Genomic DNA, 19,775 nt, shown 5'->3' with positions numbered 1-19,775 from the left:
CCACTTTGCCAAGCAAAACAGTTATTTTAGATTTACATTTTTCTTATACTTTAAAGTGCAGTATCTTTTACATATTATCTTGGATCTCTTTAAAATATATAGATGGTATATTCAATTAGGTGATTTTCTTGTTTTACTTTGTAGCATTTTTTTGATTTTTTTTGCTTTTCCAATACATATCCCTGTATATTATAAACTCATTTAATTCCTGTGTTTTATTGCCATTAATATCACTTCCTAAACAGTATTTGATAAGCTAGGCACATTGGCAAATTCCTGTAATCCTAGTAACTCCAGAGGCTGAGTTGGGAGGATTGCAAGATCAAAGCCATCCTCAGGAAATGAGCAAGGTCCTAAGCAACTTAGTGAGACCCTGTCTCAAAATAAAAAAATAAAAAGGACTGGGGATGTGGCTCAGTGTTTGTTGCCCTTGGGGTAAATTCCTAGTAGAGCCTCCTTTCATATACTAGATAATATAGAAAATGGAGGTTGTCTCCTGGTGCTCTCCTGGACTTCACTTGGAATTAAGTCAGCTATTTCTCTATAGGAAAGATAAATTGATGCTTAGTGACATTTCTTTGTCAAGTTGAATGAACAGTCATGGTATCTTGCTTTGTTTTTATCATGATCATAGGTAGGATTCTTCCATATCTCTTTGCTTGCATCAGTTCAACCGTATGTCCTTCAGCTTATCTTATTAAGAAATGAATCGACTTATATATTTTCTAACAGAAATAATTTTCAAAAGATATCTGAAAATCACAGGGTTCCTTTCATAGAAGCTCATACGAGGATGAGTGAATCTCATATAACAGCAACAATTATTGCAGTTCTTATAGGAGAATCACTTGGTCCTCGTATAATCTTCAGTGTGCCAATATTTGCTAACACTAGTTTTAGTATTTTTTTAATTCCAATGATTTCAGAGGTGACAAATATATTTTTGAAAATATCAGTAAGTATTTTGTGAAGTATTTGGAAACCTTATTCTTCAATGCCTTTGAGTACCTTAAGTTTCATTGAATTCTCCAGTATTTGGGGGATAGTATTGGATATCAGATCCATGGCCTCACACAGGCTAATCACCCACTGTACTACATAGCTACATCTTCTGACCCTAAAATATGTCTTTTGGTACTTGGTATTGAAATGAGCAATAACAAAAAGCCTTCCAATAACAACAATGAAAAAGCCAGGAGAAGATGGATTCTCAGCTGAGTTCTTCCCGACATTTAATCAGAAACTAATGTAACTCCTCCCTGAAGTATTCCAAGAAATATTAAAGGAATGAATGCTTCCATTTTTTTTTCTGTGAATCCAGTATCACCATAATTCCAAAACCAGATGAGGACAAATGAAGGAAAGAAAACTGAACAATATTCCTGTTTTGTTTGCTTGCATCACAGTGGGTCATTACCAAACTGGGCAAGTGCTCTCCTGCTAACCTATGCCGCAGTATGGTCGAAACTTCAGTTGGTGTGTGATCCATGCCAAATGTGTAACAATTATTCCAAAATCTTCCTGTTAGCACACAGACCTGACCTATGATTCTACTGATAAATGAGAATGCAGGGACCTATTGTCATTAGACACACCTTAGTCCCATTCTTGCACAGAGAAAGCCCAGCAGACTTTTTTTTTTTTTTCCTAACATGTACCGGGGATTCAATGCAGGGGCACCCTACCACTGAGCCACATCCACAGTCTTTTTGTTTCTGATTTTGAGGCAGAGTCTTGTTAAGTTACAGCTTTGCCAAGTTGCGGAGCTAGCTTGGAACTTGCAATCCTCCTGCCTCAGCCTCCTGCCTTGCTTGAATTACAGGTACTCTCTGCTGTGGTGCAGGTGTGTCCTTGGATCTTCTTAAATACCAGTTCTCAATGGTATCTCAGAGGCCATGGTTTAAAGGATTTCATATGTTAAATTTTGATCATTTTCTGGACTAGTGTGGTGCCCTTCCTTCCCCCGCAGGATGGTGGGGCAGAGCTGTGGTCTGCAGCCTCAGTCAGCCCTGTGACCACAGAGAAAATACTAATTCTCCAGTGTATTACTATGTTGCTAAGCTCTGGAATTCAGTAGGTCATGTGCCTAAATGCATTTTTGACTTTGGATATTTCAACGTAGAATGTGTAACCCATTCTAAGATGAGAAGCATCTATATATGTGTGTATTTATTGAACATTTTATTGGTGCATTATAATTATACATTAGAGTGGAATCAAATTTTTTTTAGTTGTAGATGAACAAAGCAAATTCATTCATCCTTCCTTCCTTCCTTCCTTCATTCATTCATTCATTCCTTCTTTCCATCCTTCCTTCCATGGAGCAGAGGATGGAACCCAGTGCTAGGCAAGTGCTCCACCACTGAGTCACACCCAAAACCTCCTCTTTTGACTTAAAATCTCCCCTGCCCCAGCTTACAAATAAGAGATAGAAGATGCCACTCTTGGCTTTCTGGGTCTGGCTTATTTTGCTTAAAATGATGCTTTCCAGTACCATCCATTGTTATGCACATGACATTATTTCATTTTTTATATTATAAGAAGTCAGAGTTCCCAAAGTGTCCTCACTCTCACCTGGAGTTGTGTGGTTGAGCAGATAGAATGGCCTTGCGTCCCTGGGTGGAGTGAATTTAAAGACTCCCAGGAATTGATACACTTCTATTTTATTTCAGGGTATTCATTGATTCAATAGGAGTTGGTTGAAATTATGACCCTGACCCTAGATTCATAGTTCAAGTTGAGCAGGATCTGGCTGTGAGCTGCTAAGTTGATGGTGGAGGATAAGAGTCTTATTCTCAACTTGAACTTGGAAAATCTTCTCCACTTTTCTATTTTTTTAATTCTCTCTCTCTCTCTCTCTCTCTCTCTCTCTCTCTCTCTCTCTCTCTCTCTCTCTCTCGTCTGTTTCTGTATTTTTATTTATATGTGTGTTTTTATAAGTTTGTGTTACTGAGAAATTGAATCCAGGGGTTCTCTACCCTGAGCCACATCCCCAGCCCTTTATATGTTTAGTTTTGAGATGGAGTCTTGCTAAATTGTCCATGCTGAGGTTGAAATTGAGATGCCCTCCCCTTCTTATTCTTCAGTTGCTGGGATTCAGATAATCATTTGCATTTTATAAGATGTCCTATTGTTTTCAAAGAAACCATCCATCTTGTCATATTTTATTTATTTTTTCCTAAGAATCTATGTTCTGGCTAAAAATTTCCATCCTTTCCTATTTTTAGTAATGTCATTTTGGGTTTCTAGTTCATAAGCTGAGCACACCTTTATATTTTAGAACATGGTCATTTAGATGAAGGCTTGCCCCTGAAGGCAGGATTTACACTGCTGCTAATGTACACAACAAAAGGCTTTCTCTTTTATTTTACTGAGACTTTATGATTTCTACTTGAATTTCATTGTTTATTTCAAGCTACTCAATTTCAGGAATTTCAAAGAATGTGTTTCATAGGTTAGGACATATTTAACATTATAAAGAAGTGACATGGCATAGCCCTATTTAATTTTGTCAGATTAATATTTTTATTTTTATTATTTTTGGTACTGGGATTGAACCCAGGTGCACTTAAGCACTGAGCCACACCTTAAGCCATATTTTCTATTTTGTTTAGAGGCAGAGTCTCTCTGAGTTGCTTAGTGCTTCTAAGCTGAGAAGCATCTGCATATGTGTGTAGTTATTAAACATTTTATTCCTTTGATAATTATCCATTGGAGTGGAATCAAAATTTTTCTAGTTATAGATGGAGAAACATTTATCTTTATCTTTTATTCCTTCCTTCCTTCCTTTCTTTCTTTCTTTCTTTCTTTCTTTCTTTCTTTCTTTCTTTCTTTCTTTTTTCAGTAAGCTGAGGATGGAACCCAGTGCTAGGCTAGTGCTCTACACTGAGTCACACCCAAATCCCACCTCTTTTGTCATAAAAGCTCCCTACCACAGCTTGCAAATTAGAGAGAGAATTTTGACCCTTGACTTTCTGGGTCTGGCTTATTATGTTTGACATGATGCTTTCCAGTACCATCCATTGTTATGAACATGACATAATTTCATTCTTTTTATGAATATTACTCTGTCCTGCATATAGGACACACCTTCTTTAGCCATTCATCCATAGTCAGCACCTGGGCTGGTTTCAGAACTTGCCTGTTGGGACTGGCACTGCTAGAAATCTGGATATTACTGTGTATACAGAGTCACATCTATTTGTTGTTGAAAGTATACAGTTATGTGCTAAGCTCTTTGCAGTCTTGGGAACTGTAAGTAGGAAATTAAATTCTTTTAAAGAATGTAATAAAATGAGTGTGGTAAAAAGCTGAAACACCAAACAGAACCTTCCATCAATCAATGAGAGAATCACGCGATTGGTTACATCAATCTGGACAGGTCTTCCGGGGCAGAACCAGGGGTCCTGAGGCAGTATATAAAGCCCGGTAGAAGGGCCCTTCCCTCAGTCCATCTTTTCAGCTCCTGCAGGCCGCAGGGTCTCCAGTGGAGTTGGCTCTTTGTTCACATACCCGTGTGGCCAGAGACAGGCAGAAAGACAAAAAGTGAGTTTTCATTATTATTTTTTGCCGTGGTTTAATCCCAATAGAAAAATATGGATATGAAAAAAGATATTTAGTGCGTGATCTTAGGTATTAAGAATTAATTAGGTCTGGGGTTATAGCTCAGCTGATACAATGCTTGCCTCGTATATACAAGGCCCTGGGTTCAATCCTCAGCTAGAATTCGTTAGTGGTGTGATATCCTTTCTTTTTTTTCTTTTTTTAAAATTTTTGTTAGTTATACATGACAGCAGAATGCATTTCAAGTCATTGGTGTGATAGCCTTTGTTAGTACAGAACGTAATTAAAAACATTTTAGAAATATAATATTTCTGAGTCAGAGTTCCCGAAGTGTCGTCACTCTCACCTGGAGTTAGGGTGACCTTGGGTCCCTGGGTGGAAGGAGTTTAAAGACTCTCAGGGATTGATACACTTGTATTTTATTTCAATGTATTCATTGATTTGATAGGAGTTGGTTTAAAAAAATTACCCTGACCCTAGAATTAAATACCAAGATGAGCAGGATCTGGCTGTGAGCTGCTAAGGTGTTGGTGGAGGATGAGAGTCTTATCCTCAACTTGACCTTGGAAAATCTTATCCACTTTTCTATTTTTGTTTGTTGCATATCTTTCTCTTTTCCTCCCTTTCTCTCTCTCTCTCTCTCTCTCTCTCTCTCTCTCTCTCTCTCTCTCTCTTTACTTATATGTGTGTGTTACTGGGGGATTGAATCCAGGGGTGCTCTACCACTGAGCCACATCCCCAGCCCTTTGTGTTTTTCATTTTGAGATGGGGTCTTGCTAAATTTTCCAGGCTGATCATGAATTTGAGATGCCCTCCCCTTCTTATTTTCAATTGATGGGTTTCAAATAATCATTTGCATTTTTAAAACAAATCAGACTTATTTTTGATTTAAAATAAGTTTTCCCCCATAGAATTTCTGAATTTGTTCTTTTCTTTTGCTGTGGCAAATATTGTCTTTTGTTTTCTTAACATAGTTTTTCCAGCAGATTTAGTATCTTTTTATGACAGCCTGATATAAGATGTCCTATTGTTTTCAAAGAAACCCTCCATCTTGTCATATTTTATTTATTTTTTCCGTAGAATCTATTTTTGGCTAAAAATTTCCATTCTTTTTGGTTTTTAGTAATGTGATTTGGGGTCTCTAATTCATAAGCTGAGCACACCTTTACATTTTAGAACATGGTAATTTAGATGAAGACTTTCCCCTGAAGGCAGATTTACACTGCTGATAAAGATGTCCACAAAAGGATTTCTCTTTCATTTTACTGAGACTTTATTATATCTATTTGTATTTCATTGTTTATTTCAAGCTACTGGATTTCAGGAATTTCATTGAATGTGTTTCATAATTTACGACATATTTAACATTACAATGGAGTGACATGGCATAGCCCTATTTAATTTTGTCTGATTTTTTTAAAAATTTTTATTATTTTTGGTACTGGGATTGAACCCAGGGGCACTTAAACACTGAGTCACAACCTAAGCCCTATTTTATATTTTGTTTAGAGATTGGGTCTCACTGAGCTGCTAAGTGGTTCGGTTTTGCTGATGCTGGCTTTGAACTCACTATCCTTCTGTCTCAGCCTCTGGAGCCACTAAGATTACAGGTGTGAGCCTCCAGGCCACGCTAATTTTGTCATATTATAACCAAGGGGAATACTGACTGAAAACATCCAGTTTTCTTTCTTTCTTTTTTTTTCCTTTTTGTTTACTGGGGGGATCCTCCTGCCTCAGACTCCCTAGCCACTGGGATTACCGTTGTCCGGCACCATGCCTGACTACTTTTCCAGTTTTCTAATATAGCTAATCTTGTGATGTGATTACATTCCAACAAGTCTACAGTAAATTGAGTATAGCATAAGGCAAATATTTATTCAAAGCCTTCAACCTACAGAGCCTGGTGCTTAGCCAGGCCCACCTTCAATGTGCTCAGAATACTTAAAGAAGCCTACTCCCCACACATGTTGACCATCTCCTGGGATTTACTGAATGCTGGTGTCCAACAAACACTGGCAGCATGGTGCACTGTGGAGTGTCCATTGGTTACCCCGAGGTTGTGTGGCTATCTGGGAGCTCCAAATGCCTGGCACCACTGCCCAGCATCGTCAGAGAGTATCCTGCCAAGTATTATTAGTCTTGGAAAAAAGCAAAGTTTAAAATGCAAAGGTTTGTATAGTACAGATGACACTTTTGTACCATCATAAGGTGTGAAACGTGCTGCCTTAAGCTTGCAAGTTGGTGGCTATCAGTGTATCGAATTGTCTTTGAAGCCAATGACATGACAATTTTCCTAGGCATGGTATGATGTGGTATGAGGGTCTCTGCATTCCCTTTGTGTAAATCGGGGTAGGTTTAGTAAGCAGACTTGCTCCCTGGGAATGACAGAATCCTCAGTGCCTCTGTGTGCGGGAGAATCCAGGGATGTGGGGAACTCAGGATCTCATTTTCTCTCCTCTAGGGAAACAGAACCCCTTGGGCAGGATCAGCACCAATGGATCCCAACACCCTCTCCATGGAACAGGGGAGGCAGTTCTTAAAGCAGTGTGGGATCCCACAAAGAGACGTAAGTGTGCAAGTCCTTGGGGCTAATGAGAGGCTGGGGAAGGGGTGGAGTCGAAGAGAGAGTCCATTCTAAGGCAGGCTCTCTGCCTGGGCTGGGAGTGGGTGTTCATGGTTAAAAAACTTCAAACACCTGAGTGCTGGCCAGTTAAAATGTGCAGGCACCATCAGGATGGACACAGGTGCATGTGACTGCTGTGGGAATACCAGCCTTGTCTTTGTACTCTCAGGTGGTGCCCTTTGGTGCCATGTAAAGGTCATGAGCCACCTCGTGGTGGGTTGTGGACTAAAGAGACTTTAATTGATTACACATCATTAGAACTTAAGGAATTAGGAGGTCATTCATCTCTTTATCCCAAGACCTCTTCCTGCCTAGAGAACCTGAACTGTATCTTGATTCTCTTCATCAGATTGATGTCTTGAAAGAGAAATGGATGATTGTCGCCTCTGTGGAGGTTCTGCTGAGATTCCCTCTGAGGCCAGGAGAGGACCCAGCAGCCCGCTGTGTCACCAGTGGAAAATACCAGCCTTTGGTGGACAGGCCCCGCACGATCTCACATAGAGGAGGAGAGCATAAGAAAGGGTAGGTCCAGCGTCAGGAGCTCTGTGGGAACTGCCTGGGGGTGCCCAGGTGTGGACAGCAGATTTCTGCCTGAACTCTCTTGGGGGTGTCTGTCCTGCTTGTTGCTAACTCTAACACAGCTTACATTTGAGTTACATAGGTGTAAGTTTGCATCTCTTGTTGGCTTGCTAGGTACCCTGAGTTTGCTTGTCCTGGTGTGGCTTTGTGCCATCTTCCCTGTGGACCCTGCTGTGTGCTTATGGGGTCTCTGTGAAACATCCCAAAGTGTTCATGACCTTACATATCAGAGCTTTGAAATGCTTTGTCATTGCATCTGGCTGGTTTTCTGATTAAGAAATTATTGTGTAAAACTAGTGGGTTTTCTGGCCAGATGAAGTTTTGCATGCCTATAATCCCAGTGGCTTGGGAGGCTGAGGCAGGAGGATGTCAAATTCAAATCCAGCCCCAGCAAAAGCAAGGCACTAAGTAACTCAGTGAGACCCTGTCTCTAAATCAAATACAAAATAGGCTTGGGGGTGTGGCTCAGTGGTCGAGTGCCTCTGAGTTCAGTCCCCAGTACCAAAAAAAAAAAAAAAAATACACAAAGTAACAAGGAAATAAACAACAAAAGAAAAATAAAACAAAACAAATAAAGTAAAATAAATAAAACCAAAAATAACACTGTTGGGTTTTCTGATTTTCTGCGTATAATTGGGAAAACCCAGTAGTTATTGCCTTCCTGTCTACTGGCTGTGATAAATATTGTTTGAGGCTTTCATCCTGTAGTAGAGGCTGGGCAGAAACTCAGAGCCTAGAGCACGTTCCTGCCAAGGGTGCACATGGCATTTTGCCCTCTGTAAGTCAGTGGGTTTCTCTCAGGCAGTGTCTCCTTTAGGGAGCTGGTCGATGCTGGCAGAGGGTCACAGAATGGGACATTAATCCTGAGAATACCAAATTGTGGTGGGTGTGACGTGGTGTCCCTTAGTCCCTCCCATCTGGAGTTGGGTGTAGGCTGGACATTTTTCTTGGGTTTGTATAATTTTTAAAAACTCTTTTATCATCACCAGGAAATCTAACCATCAATTAATGAGCAAGACTGAGCAGAAGCCCAGCGCTGTGACACCAGTGTCAGGTGTTTACACCCATCGTCCACCTCAAGGAGCTGCTAAAGATAAGAACCTGAAGAAGCGACAGAGAGGATCAGAGGGGCAGTGGGCTCCCGCACCAGAGGAGGAGGACACTGTGGTGAGTGTAGGGTTGGAACTTAGGAGATGAGGGTTCTGCATGGACCCCATGGAGCGGGTCTCCAGAGGGCCCTCTGTGTCTGTGAGGACTGCTCAGGGACCTGGTTTGTGCTGTCTTCGCCAGGCAATTTGGCCATTCCCTGTTTGGTGTCCCCTCCAGCCTGGAGTCTGTGCAATACCAAACTCTGATTTCTTGGCCTCACCCTTAGACACAAAAGTCCTTCCTTCTGGGTGCCTGACAGGTTCTGGGTAGGACCATGATATCTTGAGTTTCCTGCAACTGTAGGCCATGCATCTAGGTTCCAAACACCATCCCTGTCCTGACCTCGGAAGGCTGCCTCTGGCTGCTTCCAACTCACTAGCAGGCGGTCTCTCCTCCACAGGCAACGTGCAAGGACTGCGGAGCCTCTGGGCACACCCCCCACAGCCTCAGGTGCCCAGGGAAGTGCTGTGCTCCAGCCCTTTCCTCTCAGCCCTTGGACTCAAAGAAGGACAAGGAAAACCTGAACCCAAGGAAGCCCCAGCCCCTGAGAGGCCAGGATGATGTAGTCAGGAGAGAGAAGGATCCAGGGCAAAGGTGAGGATGCTGCAGAATCAGAATGGCCTTTGCACCCTCAGTATCTCCCCCTCCCTCTTCTGTGCCTCCATCTGTGAGCACAGACAGGGACATGCCAGAGGGACAGGCCAGGGCTGCACATCTTGGGGCCACACCCAGAGCACACTGTGGGGCTGAGAAGCCCTGGTGTGTGGGACTTGGAATGCTGCTCAGAGCAGGCAGAGCCGCAGTGGGGTCCAGTGCAATTATGGAGTTCAGAAGTCCAGGGCAGAGGGGGATTCCTGGAAGGGGGGCTGCTTCTGGGACAAGGGAAAGTGCAACATCAGATAAGAAGTGCCCAGGGGCTGTCCTGCCTCCCTCGACCCCACACTGGGGCTGGGACCGAGCTCTGGAAGTGCCTTTGGCTCCCCATCCTTGGTGTGGACAGGAGGTCAGCCATGTCAGATAAGGTTCTCGGGATCTGTTCTGCAGGCAGGAGGAGCAGCAGAGGAAGGCTCTGCCCCAGAGACTTCCCAAGAGGTCCTCAGAGGAGATGGCGAGGATCCGGAGGGCAACTGCAGGATCTCCTGTCCCCATGAGGGTGAGTCTGGTCTCACAACCGGGTGCCCTGAGTGGCTCTCTTCTATGCCCCTAGTAGGGTTACGTTGCAACTGAGGCTGGCCTGCAGGACGTCCTGCATTTGCAGACTCCTTCCTTCCTTCCTTCCTTCCTTCCTTCCTTCCTTCCTTCCTTCCTTCTTCCTCCCTCCCTTCCTCCCCTCTCCTTCTTTTTCTTTTCCTTCCTCATCCTTGTTCTCCTTTCCTCCACCTTCCTCTCATTCCTCACCTCTTCATTCATTTTTTTCAGGACCAGGGACTGAACCCAGGTGTGTCTAACCACTGGGCCACATCCCCAGATCGTTTTATTTATTTATTTATTTATTTAAGGCAGAGTCTTGCTAAGTTGCTTGTGGCCTTGCTAAATTGCTGACTCTGTCGTTTAACTTGGGATCCTCCTGCCTCAGCCTCCCCATCCACTGGGGTACAGGTGTACACCACTGTCCCTAACTTTATATTTCTTTATTTGGATATTTTATGCTATTTTTTTCCAAGCTGACTCCCAATGAAAGGGGAAAAAGTTTTGTGCACCTGATGTTTTTGTCACACGACCCTGTTATGTATCTCTACAGGCATTTCCTACACTTTTGATAAAACTCCCAAATCTCCCTTCAGACGAGTGTTTTCCATTATACTCTCCATATTGTGGAGAAAAAGGCTCCTTTTCTTGATCTTAAAAACAGAATGTGTGATGAAACTTAATTGATAGTCAAAAGAGTAATATCGGATGGGGAAGAAATCAAATGGTTAGGCCATAAAACTCAACCAAATCCAAACAGGAAAAACAGCCCAGATTAGTGTTGGGCTTTTTAAATCCCTGATTCAGATGAAACCCTCATGTCCCTGTTGTCTTATTTATTCTACTGGTGGCCGTTTTCCTTCTTCCTAAACTGCTAGCTATTTTCACATAGTTTCTGTTAAATGCTGGGGAAAACGGTGGCACTTTCCATAGGGAGATAATTTTGAATGCCGAGGTGTCTGATTTGAGCTTTCCTGTCCCACAGAAACCTTGCCGGCCACTGCCTGTCCTAGCACCTAAGAGGAGACATACCCCGGACCCCATTCTCAGAGGCCCTCTGGCTGGGAAGACAGCTGACCTGAGGTCATTAGGCCCTGCGTGGGCTCACAACAAGAATCCCCAGCTGAGCTGCAGTGGAGCAGCCCAGGGACCTGAGGTGGGTGTCCCTGTCTGCCCCCGCCCTGCTGTCAGCTCCAGGCCCACAGCTACAGGGTCTGCTCTTTGCCCCATGGTGTTGCTCAGCCTGACCCTGGTCCTGTCTTTGACCTCTAGGCCCACAGCAAACATCCTGCCGGGGATTCACAGTCGAGTTCCAGGCCCGTGAACAGTGTGGTCAGAAGCAAACCCAAGAAACTGAAGTCCTTCCAGAGTCCCCAGGTGACTCCTCCAGCTACCCCAAGTACAAGAGGATTGGCACCCAAACCAGCACCCAAGGCGACCACCCAGGCTCCAAGCTGGAAGCCCACTGTGGGCCTGCAGCCTCGGCTCTTCTCACCTGGCCTGAGCCCAGTACAGGGCGGTACTGTCTTCCTGCCTCTAACGCCCAGCCCCACTCAGGGGAAACCCAAGGAAAGTGGCTCCATGAGAAGGCACAAGGGTCAGCCCAGCCCCAGGCTCAGCCTGGCTCCCACAGGCCCTCCTTCTGTGAAGTCCCCTCTGGCTGCCCCCCGCCCTCGTGTCTGGAAGGAGTCTGAGGACCTGGCTCCCTGCGTCCCAAGGAGTGTCCTCTATGAGGACCTTCTGCTGTCTTCCTCCTCTGAGGACAGTGACTAGGAGGGAGACCCCTACATGGTGGAGAAGACTCAGTCCCCAGCCTCCCAGGAACTGGAAGTGACTGAAAGGTGGAGGAGGGTTAAGAGGCTGGGAACAGCCCTGGGCCACAAATGGCACTTCCCAGGCTGGGGTGTGTGTACCCAGAGTGGACCTGAGACCACCCGGGGATCAGTGGATAACTGCCCATCATTTGGCCAGTTGGAGCCCATTTATATGGGGCTGATGAAAATTTCCTGAAATCCTCTGAAAATTAGGCATAATAGGATGAAACCCTAAGTGAACCCCAGGAATGGTGTCACAACATCACGTCAATAGACAGTTATGGAATCCATCTGTGCCTGCACCCACCTGGCTGAGCTCAGAGACACTGCGCCCCAGGCCTGTCATTGGGTGGGGGAGGGCTGTGTGTCTTGTCCACCTTCTGACTCTGACTGAGTGCCTCAGCTGGGAACTCTCCCTGCCTTCAGCACATGGGGAAGATGCTCTTCTTTCCTGGGGATTTTTGTTTTGGAGGTGAATTCATTGAAAGATTGGAACTGTTCAGCTCTGTGCCCAGGGAATGGATCCAGAGTCCTGAAGAGGGCCACGGCTCACTAGCACTTATGAAGCTTGTTTTGCACTGAATTCTATGAGATAGGCCTGGCGTCTGAGCTCATTTAGGAAGTGCAGATGGCGATCCCTCTCCCTGTTGAGAGACTGAAGTATGTAACCTGCTGAGATAATGAGTGGCACAGGGTAAATAATAGTGTGTCACTGTGATTATCATACTTGTCTGAATTTAAATTAGTATCTTACTTATGAGGGAATTTTCCCTTTGGCTTGGTCCCTGTTGTCATTAAATGTCACTCTAAAATTGTGTTGGGTTGTCTTCTCTCAATATTTGTCCATTTTCTGATCTAGGACATGTTGATATTTCCTCATCACTTCAAGCTCATTTCCTTTTTTTTTAGACTGACAAATAAACCAATTATATTTTTGACAACATGTAAAAGAATATGTCCTATTTTTTTTAATAATGCATCAAAATAGTTTCCTTTTCAGGTCTCATAACCATGAATACTTTAAACTTGTGCTGAGTATGAGCGTTTGTGATACCTACCCATATTGTGGTGTGTGAGGGAAAGTCTAGCATGTGGTGGGCAAGTCATGTAGTGAGGCAGGCAGGCTGGACTTGGCTGTCTGCATTCAGTTGAGGGAAGGAAGAGCTGTGGCCAGAGCATATTGAAAACTTTCTATAACTTTCCCCATAAGGTTCATGGACTCCCTCAATTTTATCCAGGATTTTTGAGGGTGCATAGACCCCATTTTAAAAACCCCTGGACCAGCTGGGTTTGTTTTCTTGTAAATGTTATCTTTTCTTTGTAATTAACATGTAATAGCTGGATATGAAGATGGGTCACTCCTATATGTTTTAATCACCAAATTTCTTTACTTGAGTAAAGAGGACCTTGGTATATATGCCACACACCTGATCCCTCCAGCATCAGCAGCTGGTGCTCTGAGTCAGTATCTGTATTTTAATACCCACCCAGGTGTTTCAGGTGGCGTAAGGGTGTGAGTAGAGGGAAAATAGCCTGGTTCCTCTTGTGGCTGTGTCCCAGTCCACCTCATGAGCTGTCATAACTGCTCAGGACTGGGTCCCGACCAAGATGCTGCTTTCCTCAGTCTGGCGGGAGGCTTGCTCTAAAACACCTGGTCCTGGTGCATCAGAACTGGACCCTGGAGCTGTGAGACTCAAGAGGGAAGCAGGCAGACCCGAACTGGCCCAGAGTACCGTTCCCTGGGACTTGCTGACACAAGAGAGGGAGGGAGAATAAGAGGACCTTGCATGAGGGTCACAAGGAAGGCACACATAATGGTCAGCACACATAATGGTCAGCACCAAGGTGACTTCATCCTCACCGACTGTACCTGGTTTATCCCCAGCTGGCATCAAAGTCCTTGGGCACATTCCTGGCCCCCAGGGCACCCAAGTCCAATCTTAGAACTGCACAAACCACTCTACTGCTTCTGTTCATGAAAAACTATGGGGGAAACAGACGGGGGTTTCTCTGGGCACATGGTGGTGTGACCCTAGATAGCTGCTGTCAGGTCATGCTAAATCCACCTGGACCAGGACTGTTCACCTCCTCCCCTAGATAATTCTATCCTGCAGTGAAGGTTAAGAAACCTGGCGGAGGAAAGCAGAGGTGGTACTCTGCTACCCTCCCTTCTCCTTTCTCGGTTTGAAGGAAACAGTCCTGAATCAATAAAAGGCAGAGGGGATTCTCTAGGGTTGGATTTCAGTGGCAGGACCAAAGCCCAAGTCCTCTTTCTGCCTTGGGGACTTTGTTGTCTTTCTAGGACTTTGACCTAAAAAGTGAGAAGATTTGAGAATCTAGGCTGCCTCCTGGTGGGTGGTCCAAAACCAATGAACAGAAAGTGGTCAATAAAGAAACAGGTAGAACTGCTCAAGTGGGCTTCCACCAGCGATGTCCAAAATATACCACACTTGAGAGCCATTTCTTAAACTCTGGGCTGCCTGCGTTGATGTCAAGGTTTTCCCTAACCCAGAATCAACAGTCCAGGGACAGGCACTGGGGAATGTAGAAGGACCACAGGGCAGAGCCTCAGCATTGCTGGGCCTCAGGGAGTCCTCTCAGCCCGTGTACCCAGCCTGGCATGGCCGGTTGGAGAATCCTTGGAGCATATGGAATCATGAGCTTCCAAACACCATGAGGCTTTGGTAATGGGAAGTTCAGAATCCCAGTCTTCCGCATTAGGCCAGATGCCAGAATCTGTGATGCTAATTATTTCCAGGGTGTTTGGAGGTAATCAAGAATCAAATCTTATGGAACCTCATAAAGGAATCTTGAATGGGAGTTCCATTGGGTGTGAGTTTTGTGAGTGTGTGTGTGTGTGTATCAGGGAGTTTCACCATCCTGCAGTCCTCTTCCTATCTGTGTGCAGCTGCTCGATGGGACAAATTCAGGAGTGAATAAGTTTGTAAGTGGATATTCGTCCCCTTCTCTACATTTTAAATATCTGTGAGTATGTGAATAGCATGGAAAACATACATGTATGTCTAATTTGTTTCTGAACCATGAGCAAACAGTCAATTTATTTAAACCAAAGGACTTTGAAGTGAGGCACAGCTCACAGCAGCGTGTCAGGGTGAAGCAGGTCCCAAGCATGATTCCAAAGTCCCCGGCTGCTCAGGGAGCTTCTGCCTTGCTTGATCAGGAAGCTCAGCAGCCCCATTGTCAGCTCCAGGATCTCACCTCTTCTGGTAGTTTCCCATCTGGAAGGCACAATCCACAGAGTTTCTTCCACAATCTTCTTGAAGGACAGCCTTTCTCTGCCAGGATTCCTGTCAGTGCAGTGAACACCATGCACTCTGCTCCTCCCTGTAGGGCCATGGAGAGGTTTCACTCACCATGAAGCTCAGGGTGGACCAGAGTTCTCTGCCAGGGGACCAGGGGGCCAGAAGCTAAATTTCAGCCAGAGCCTCTCCGCAAGGAGATCTGGGTCATGAGGATGTTCCTTTTCCCGTACCGGACCTTGTAGGCCGGCAGTTGCAATGGGGACTGCATGGCACAGTCACACCTCCTTACGTTCTTCCTCTGCAAATGGCAGTGTGGGGACAGAGTCACCGTTTTGCAAGTCGCACTGAAGAACATCAGCAGTTGCCAGGACGTGGGGTAGGGTCTAGGACCTCATCTCTGCCCCTAACTCAGCTCCAGCTTCAGAAGGCTTGCTTGTTCTGTGCAGCTGTGGGAATGCATGGAATCTATGGCCCAATTGGTGTGTGTTCTGTGAGTGTGTGTATCATGGTGTTGCATCTTCCCCTAATGTGATCCCTACCCAGACTCCTGGAACACCTCCTTTTTACAGACTTTGTCTCTGATGGAGATATAGAATATTCACAGGGGTCTGGTGGCTGTTGGACTGTGGGCTCTGCTTGATGTCCCAGTGGTCAGTACTGTATGTGAGAGAAGGAGCCAGACCCTGAACTGTGTTTCTGTCAGTTTCTGTTACCTTCCCCCCGGCTACAATATCTTTTTGAGTAGCATTAATGAAAATACAAGACTGAGGAATGGAACATGTTTGTGAAAGCTTTTTATCAGTTGCTAATGACCCAAAGAACAATTATGTGTTTGTATTTATTATCTTCAAAGCAAGGGGTTTGGTGACGGTCTTACTTAGAAACCTCTTATTTTTTTCTCCAGAATTCATTTCCCATCAATTTGGACATTTGGGTTGATCTGCAAGATTTTCAGCAAAATAACTTTATGAATGTGGATCTTTATCCCTTCCAGCAGGGTAGGAAATCCAAGTGGGACAATGCCCACAGAAAGAGAGAAACATGTTTTTTTTACAGAAAGCAATGCTGGGACCAGAGGGTTTAATAAGCCGTTTCTTTAATTCATTCAGTATCAGATAAGTTGATGTACTTTCTCAGTTGAAGAGTACTTCATGGTTACCACAGTCCTCTATGTTACCTTTGAGTAGCAAGTTTTGGTTGCATTTGTAAATAAAGAAAATATAAAATATGAGTTCTAATGAATCCTTTTGTTTTCCCCCACAAACTTATCCAATATTTGACCCAGATCTGAGATAGGAATTTGGGAATAAATGGAAAGATACTGAGTTAGCAAGGTAGTGCGCTTTAAACAACTGAAATGCAAGAAAAACACCCATGAACCATTGCAACTCCTGAATGATATGCCCTTGGCTGATCCCTTCCAAAATGGGGGGAAGCCCAGGAAAGACTTGCTCCCCAGCCCTTCCTCCAGGCAGCCCCTCACTGTGCCCTTCCATCCACATGGAAACCACAGCTGACATTGTGCTTCTCACTGTCGAGATAGCTCACCTTCTCTCTTGAAAGTGCATCCACTTCCTGAATAAACCTCCCTCCCTTTGTGTGGCAGGGCCTGAGAGTCTCCATCACATATGCCAAGAACACTGCTGGTCCTGGGTGGAACCCCCTCCCCTCCAGGACCTCCTTGAACCATTCCAAAGAGATCTCTCTTCTCCAGGGATAGGTCCAATCAGACACCACTCCCTCAAGTAAGAGGGACACTGTCTTAAAGTCATGGAAAGGTCAATGGTGCCTGATTTTGTGCCTCTTTTGATTGACTTTACTTTAATCTGGCCACTAGATGGCAATGTTTTAAATAAACCTTGAGAACTCTTTGTTGTGTGTGTATGTTTGCACACTTGTGAAGTTTATTTTTATGTATTCTATTGGTTCTTTTTAGGTATTCATGAAAGTCTCCTTTTAAGTGACCATCATCTCTCTAACTGCCATGTAGAGGACGCTTATTTCCTTGTGTTGTCTTTAATCTCTGGAACTGAGCTTGCCCTGATAGGAGCTCAATGGTATTTACTCACTATTCTGGGAAAGAAGTTATATTTTGGCCATTTTTAAGATGACCATCTTGAATTGTCTTCCTCTTTTATGGGTGTTCTTCCTATAAAACTAATGCTAGTAAATATCAAAAAAATTTCAATACAGTTTAAATGACACTTTGTCAGTGAGTACTTCATATCATTGATTGTCTTATCTTCTATTATTATAACTCCATATAAGATGGGCACCCCAATGCAGATATTAATAACACTCACTAGCATAAATATTAACATGACAATACATTATTCACAATTGCTATACTTTTCAAAGTTTACTTCGAGGCAGAAACTCTAATTTCTGTCTTTTGGACTCACGTCATACCACAGTTTCAAAAAAATGTGCTTCTATTCTGAGAGATATGAATGAATAAGCAAATAGCCATTGTGAACATTCATTCAATTTATGTTTCTCTTACACTCTTAGGGGTTGTCATTTTCCTAGTATTGACACACTGGGTCCTGCAAACTCTGGAGTCATAGCGCATGAGAATGTAGGGGCTGACTGTTGGGAAGCACCCAGCGATGAGTGTGGAGGTGTTCACCAGCCACAAAATGGATTTCTTTACAAAAGTTAAGGGAATGTGTAAGACAGAGGAGAGAGTGGACAGAGACACAAAGGCCCCCACCAGGGCAAGGATGCCTTGCGTGGCCCTGGACTCAGGGGAAGATCTGGGGGAGACATTGCTCCTGAGAACATGTTGCATCCTCTGTTTGTGTCTATAGAGGATGAAAACCACGGAGCCGCTGGCCCAGAGCATGAGCCCCACACAGAAAACATCCCGGACTAATGCCAACAATAGATAGACTGTGCCTGGGACTTTGTCCTGAAAGACAGCAGAACAGTGCCCATAGTCCCTTCTGTTGGTGTTATTTCTGCTGCTCTGTCTGCCAGTCATATGTACAGGTACCGGGATACTCAGCATCATGTTCAGAACCCAGCAGATGGCGAGGAAGGTGCCCTTGTACCTGGGAACTCTCACCTTCAGCTCTGCCCACCTGGAGTCCCTGGGGCTGATGGTGACAGCCTGGAAGACACTCAGGAGGCAGGTGGTGCAAATGGACACATCTCTGCCCAGTTTGTGTGGGTAGAAGAGAAGTTTGCAGCCAATGTCACTGTGCAGCTCTCGTAACCCCCAAGCTGCCAGTGTTTCAGGAATTCCTTTAGAGAGAAGGACCAAGGTGTTGGCTACATTCAGGTGCATGAGAATCACATCCCGGGACTTGTACCTGCTTGTTGTGCAGTAAAGGAAGAGGTAATGATAAAGAAGAGAGACATTGCCTAGAACGCCAACTACCATCTGTGACAAAAACACCGTTTCTATTGCCAGATCCCTGGTGGCCATCCTGTCAGCTCCCAGTGACCGATCTTCTGAGCCAGAGATTCCTGCATGGGAATATTAGGATTGGCTCCGTATCCATTGCAGTCCAATATCGTACACTAAATTCCCACCTAGAATATTTACTTAAAAATTTTAAACAAGGTGTATTCAGTGTTGAAATTACAATTTGTAAGAATTCTCTTAGAACAGGGGCCAGTACCACAAAGAATGCAGAAGTAGAAGGTCTTGTGTTCATCATACTCCATGAAGCTGGTGACCCTGTTATTTTCATTGTAAAGGTCAGCAACACTTAAGCAATTGAAGGGGGCTTGTATGTGCCAATTGAAACCTTTTGTATGTCAATGTGCTATTTTGAATCTGGCTGTGCAGGGAACATGGGAGTGCACTTCAACACTGTGTTCCTCTGACCAAGCTAGTTAGCTGGGTTCCTCAAATAAAAAGGGGCATATTGAACAATTTTTATTTCATTTGACACAAGTGGTTTTCTATTTAACTACCTTAAACCAAGTTTTGAATTCTGCATCAGTGTTTATTATATGGAAAAATGACCCTTTTGAATAAAAGTTTAGATATTTTAATCAAGTTTAAATGCATCCAAAATATAAACTTATGTAGATCCACAATTATGCCAAGTATATTGAAAGAGTACAAATGTCCGTTTGCAGTGAAAGGGTGATGAATGTCAAAAATGACACCTATTATGGGAATCTATATTATCTGCTGAATCTTGGCACATGCAATAATAATATCTTTCAATTTCTTATAGTACAGAAACCAAATATCACTGATTTCACATGATACACTAATGTTATTTTAAATACATATAGGTAAAACCATAAACTACTGTGCAAGATTTGTGGAAGATTTAAAAAATGTAAGACTCACATCTCCTGTACGTGGACACTCGAGTAAATAATAAGTTGACGTTGGACATTCAAATTGTGGGAATAGGCTTGACAATACTTTACTTTTCTTGTTTCTATTTTTCCTGTCCTTGTCTATGGGGTACTCCCAGGTAATTCTCTATGAGCATAAAATGTTTCCTCGTTATTTCATGGCCTGAACATTTCCGTCTCCTTAGTGTTAACATTGTTTCTGGAGACTTTGAGATTCTCTCTCCCAGTGATTCTAAAGTGTGTGATGTGATACTGGTGACCGTGCACAGGACA

At 43.9% G+C, this 19,775-nt stretch overlaps 1 protein-coding gene across 1 annotated transcript; it reads right to left on the bottom strand.

Moving 5' to 3' along the window:
* Window positions 1-15,010: 15,010 nt before the first annotated feature.
* LOC144250458 (vomeronasal type-1 receptor 4-like) lies at window positions 15,011-18,609 on the bottom strand. Its single transcript, XM_077793300.1, has 3 exons — window positions 17,683-18,609; window positions 15,410-15,477; window positions 15,011-15,155 (listed from the first exon to the last, which is right to left on the bottom strand). Exons 1-3 carry the CDS (start codon window positions 18,607-18,609, stop codon window positions 15,011-15,013), a joined length of 1,140 nt encoding a protein of 379 aa, XP_077649426.1.
* Window positions 18,610-19,775: the final 1,166 nt, after the last annotated feature.

The sequence above is a fragment of the Urocitellus parryii genome, chromosome 15 (assembly GCF_045843805.1).
Source record: "Urocitellus parryii isolate mUroPar1 chromosome 15, mUroPar1.hap1, whole genome shotgun sequence".
NCBI classification, from domain to species: domain Eukaryota; kingdom Metazoa; phylum Chordata; class Mammalia; order Rodentia; family Sciuridae; genus Urocitellus; species Urocitellus parryii.
Note: the sequence above shows the minus strand (reverse complement) of the source record. Positions and strands in the feature narration are given on the sequence as shown.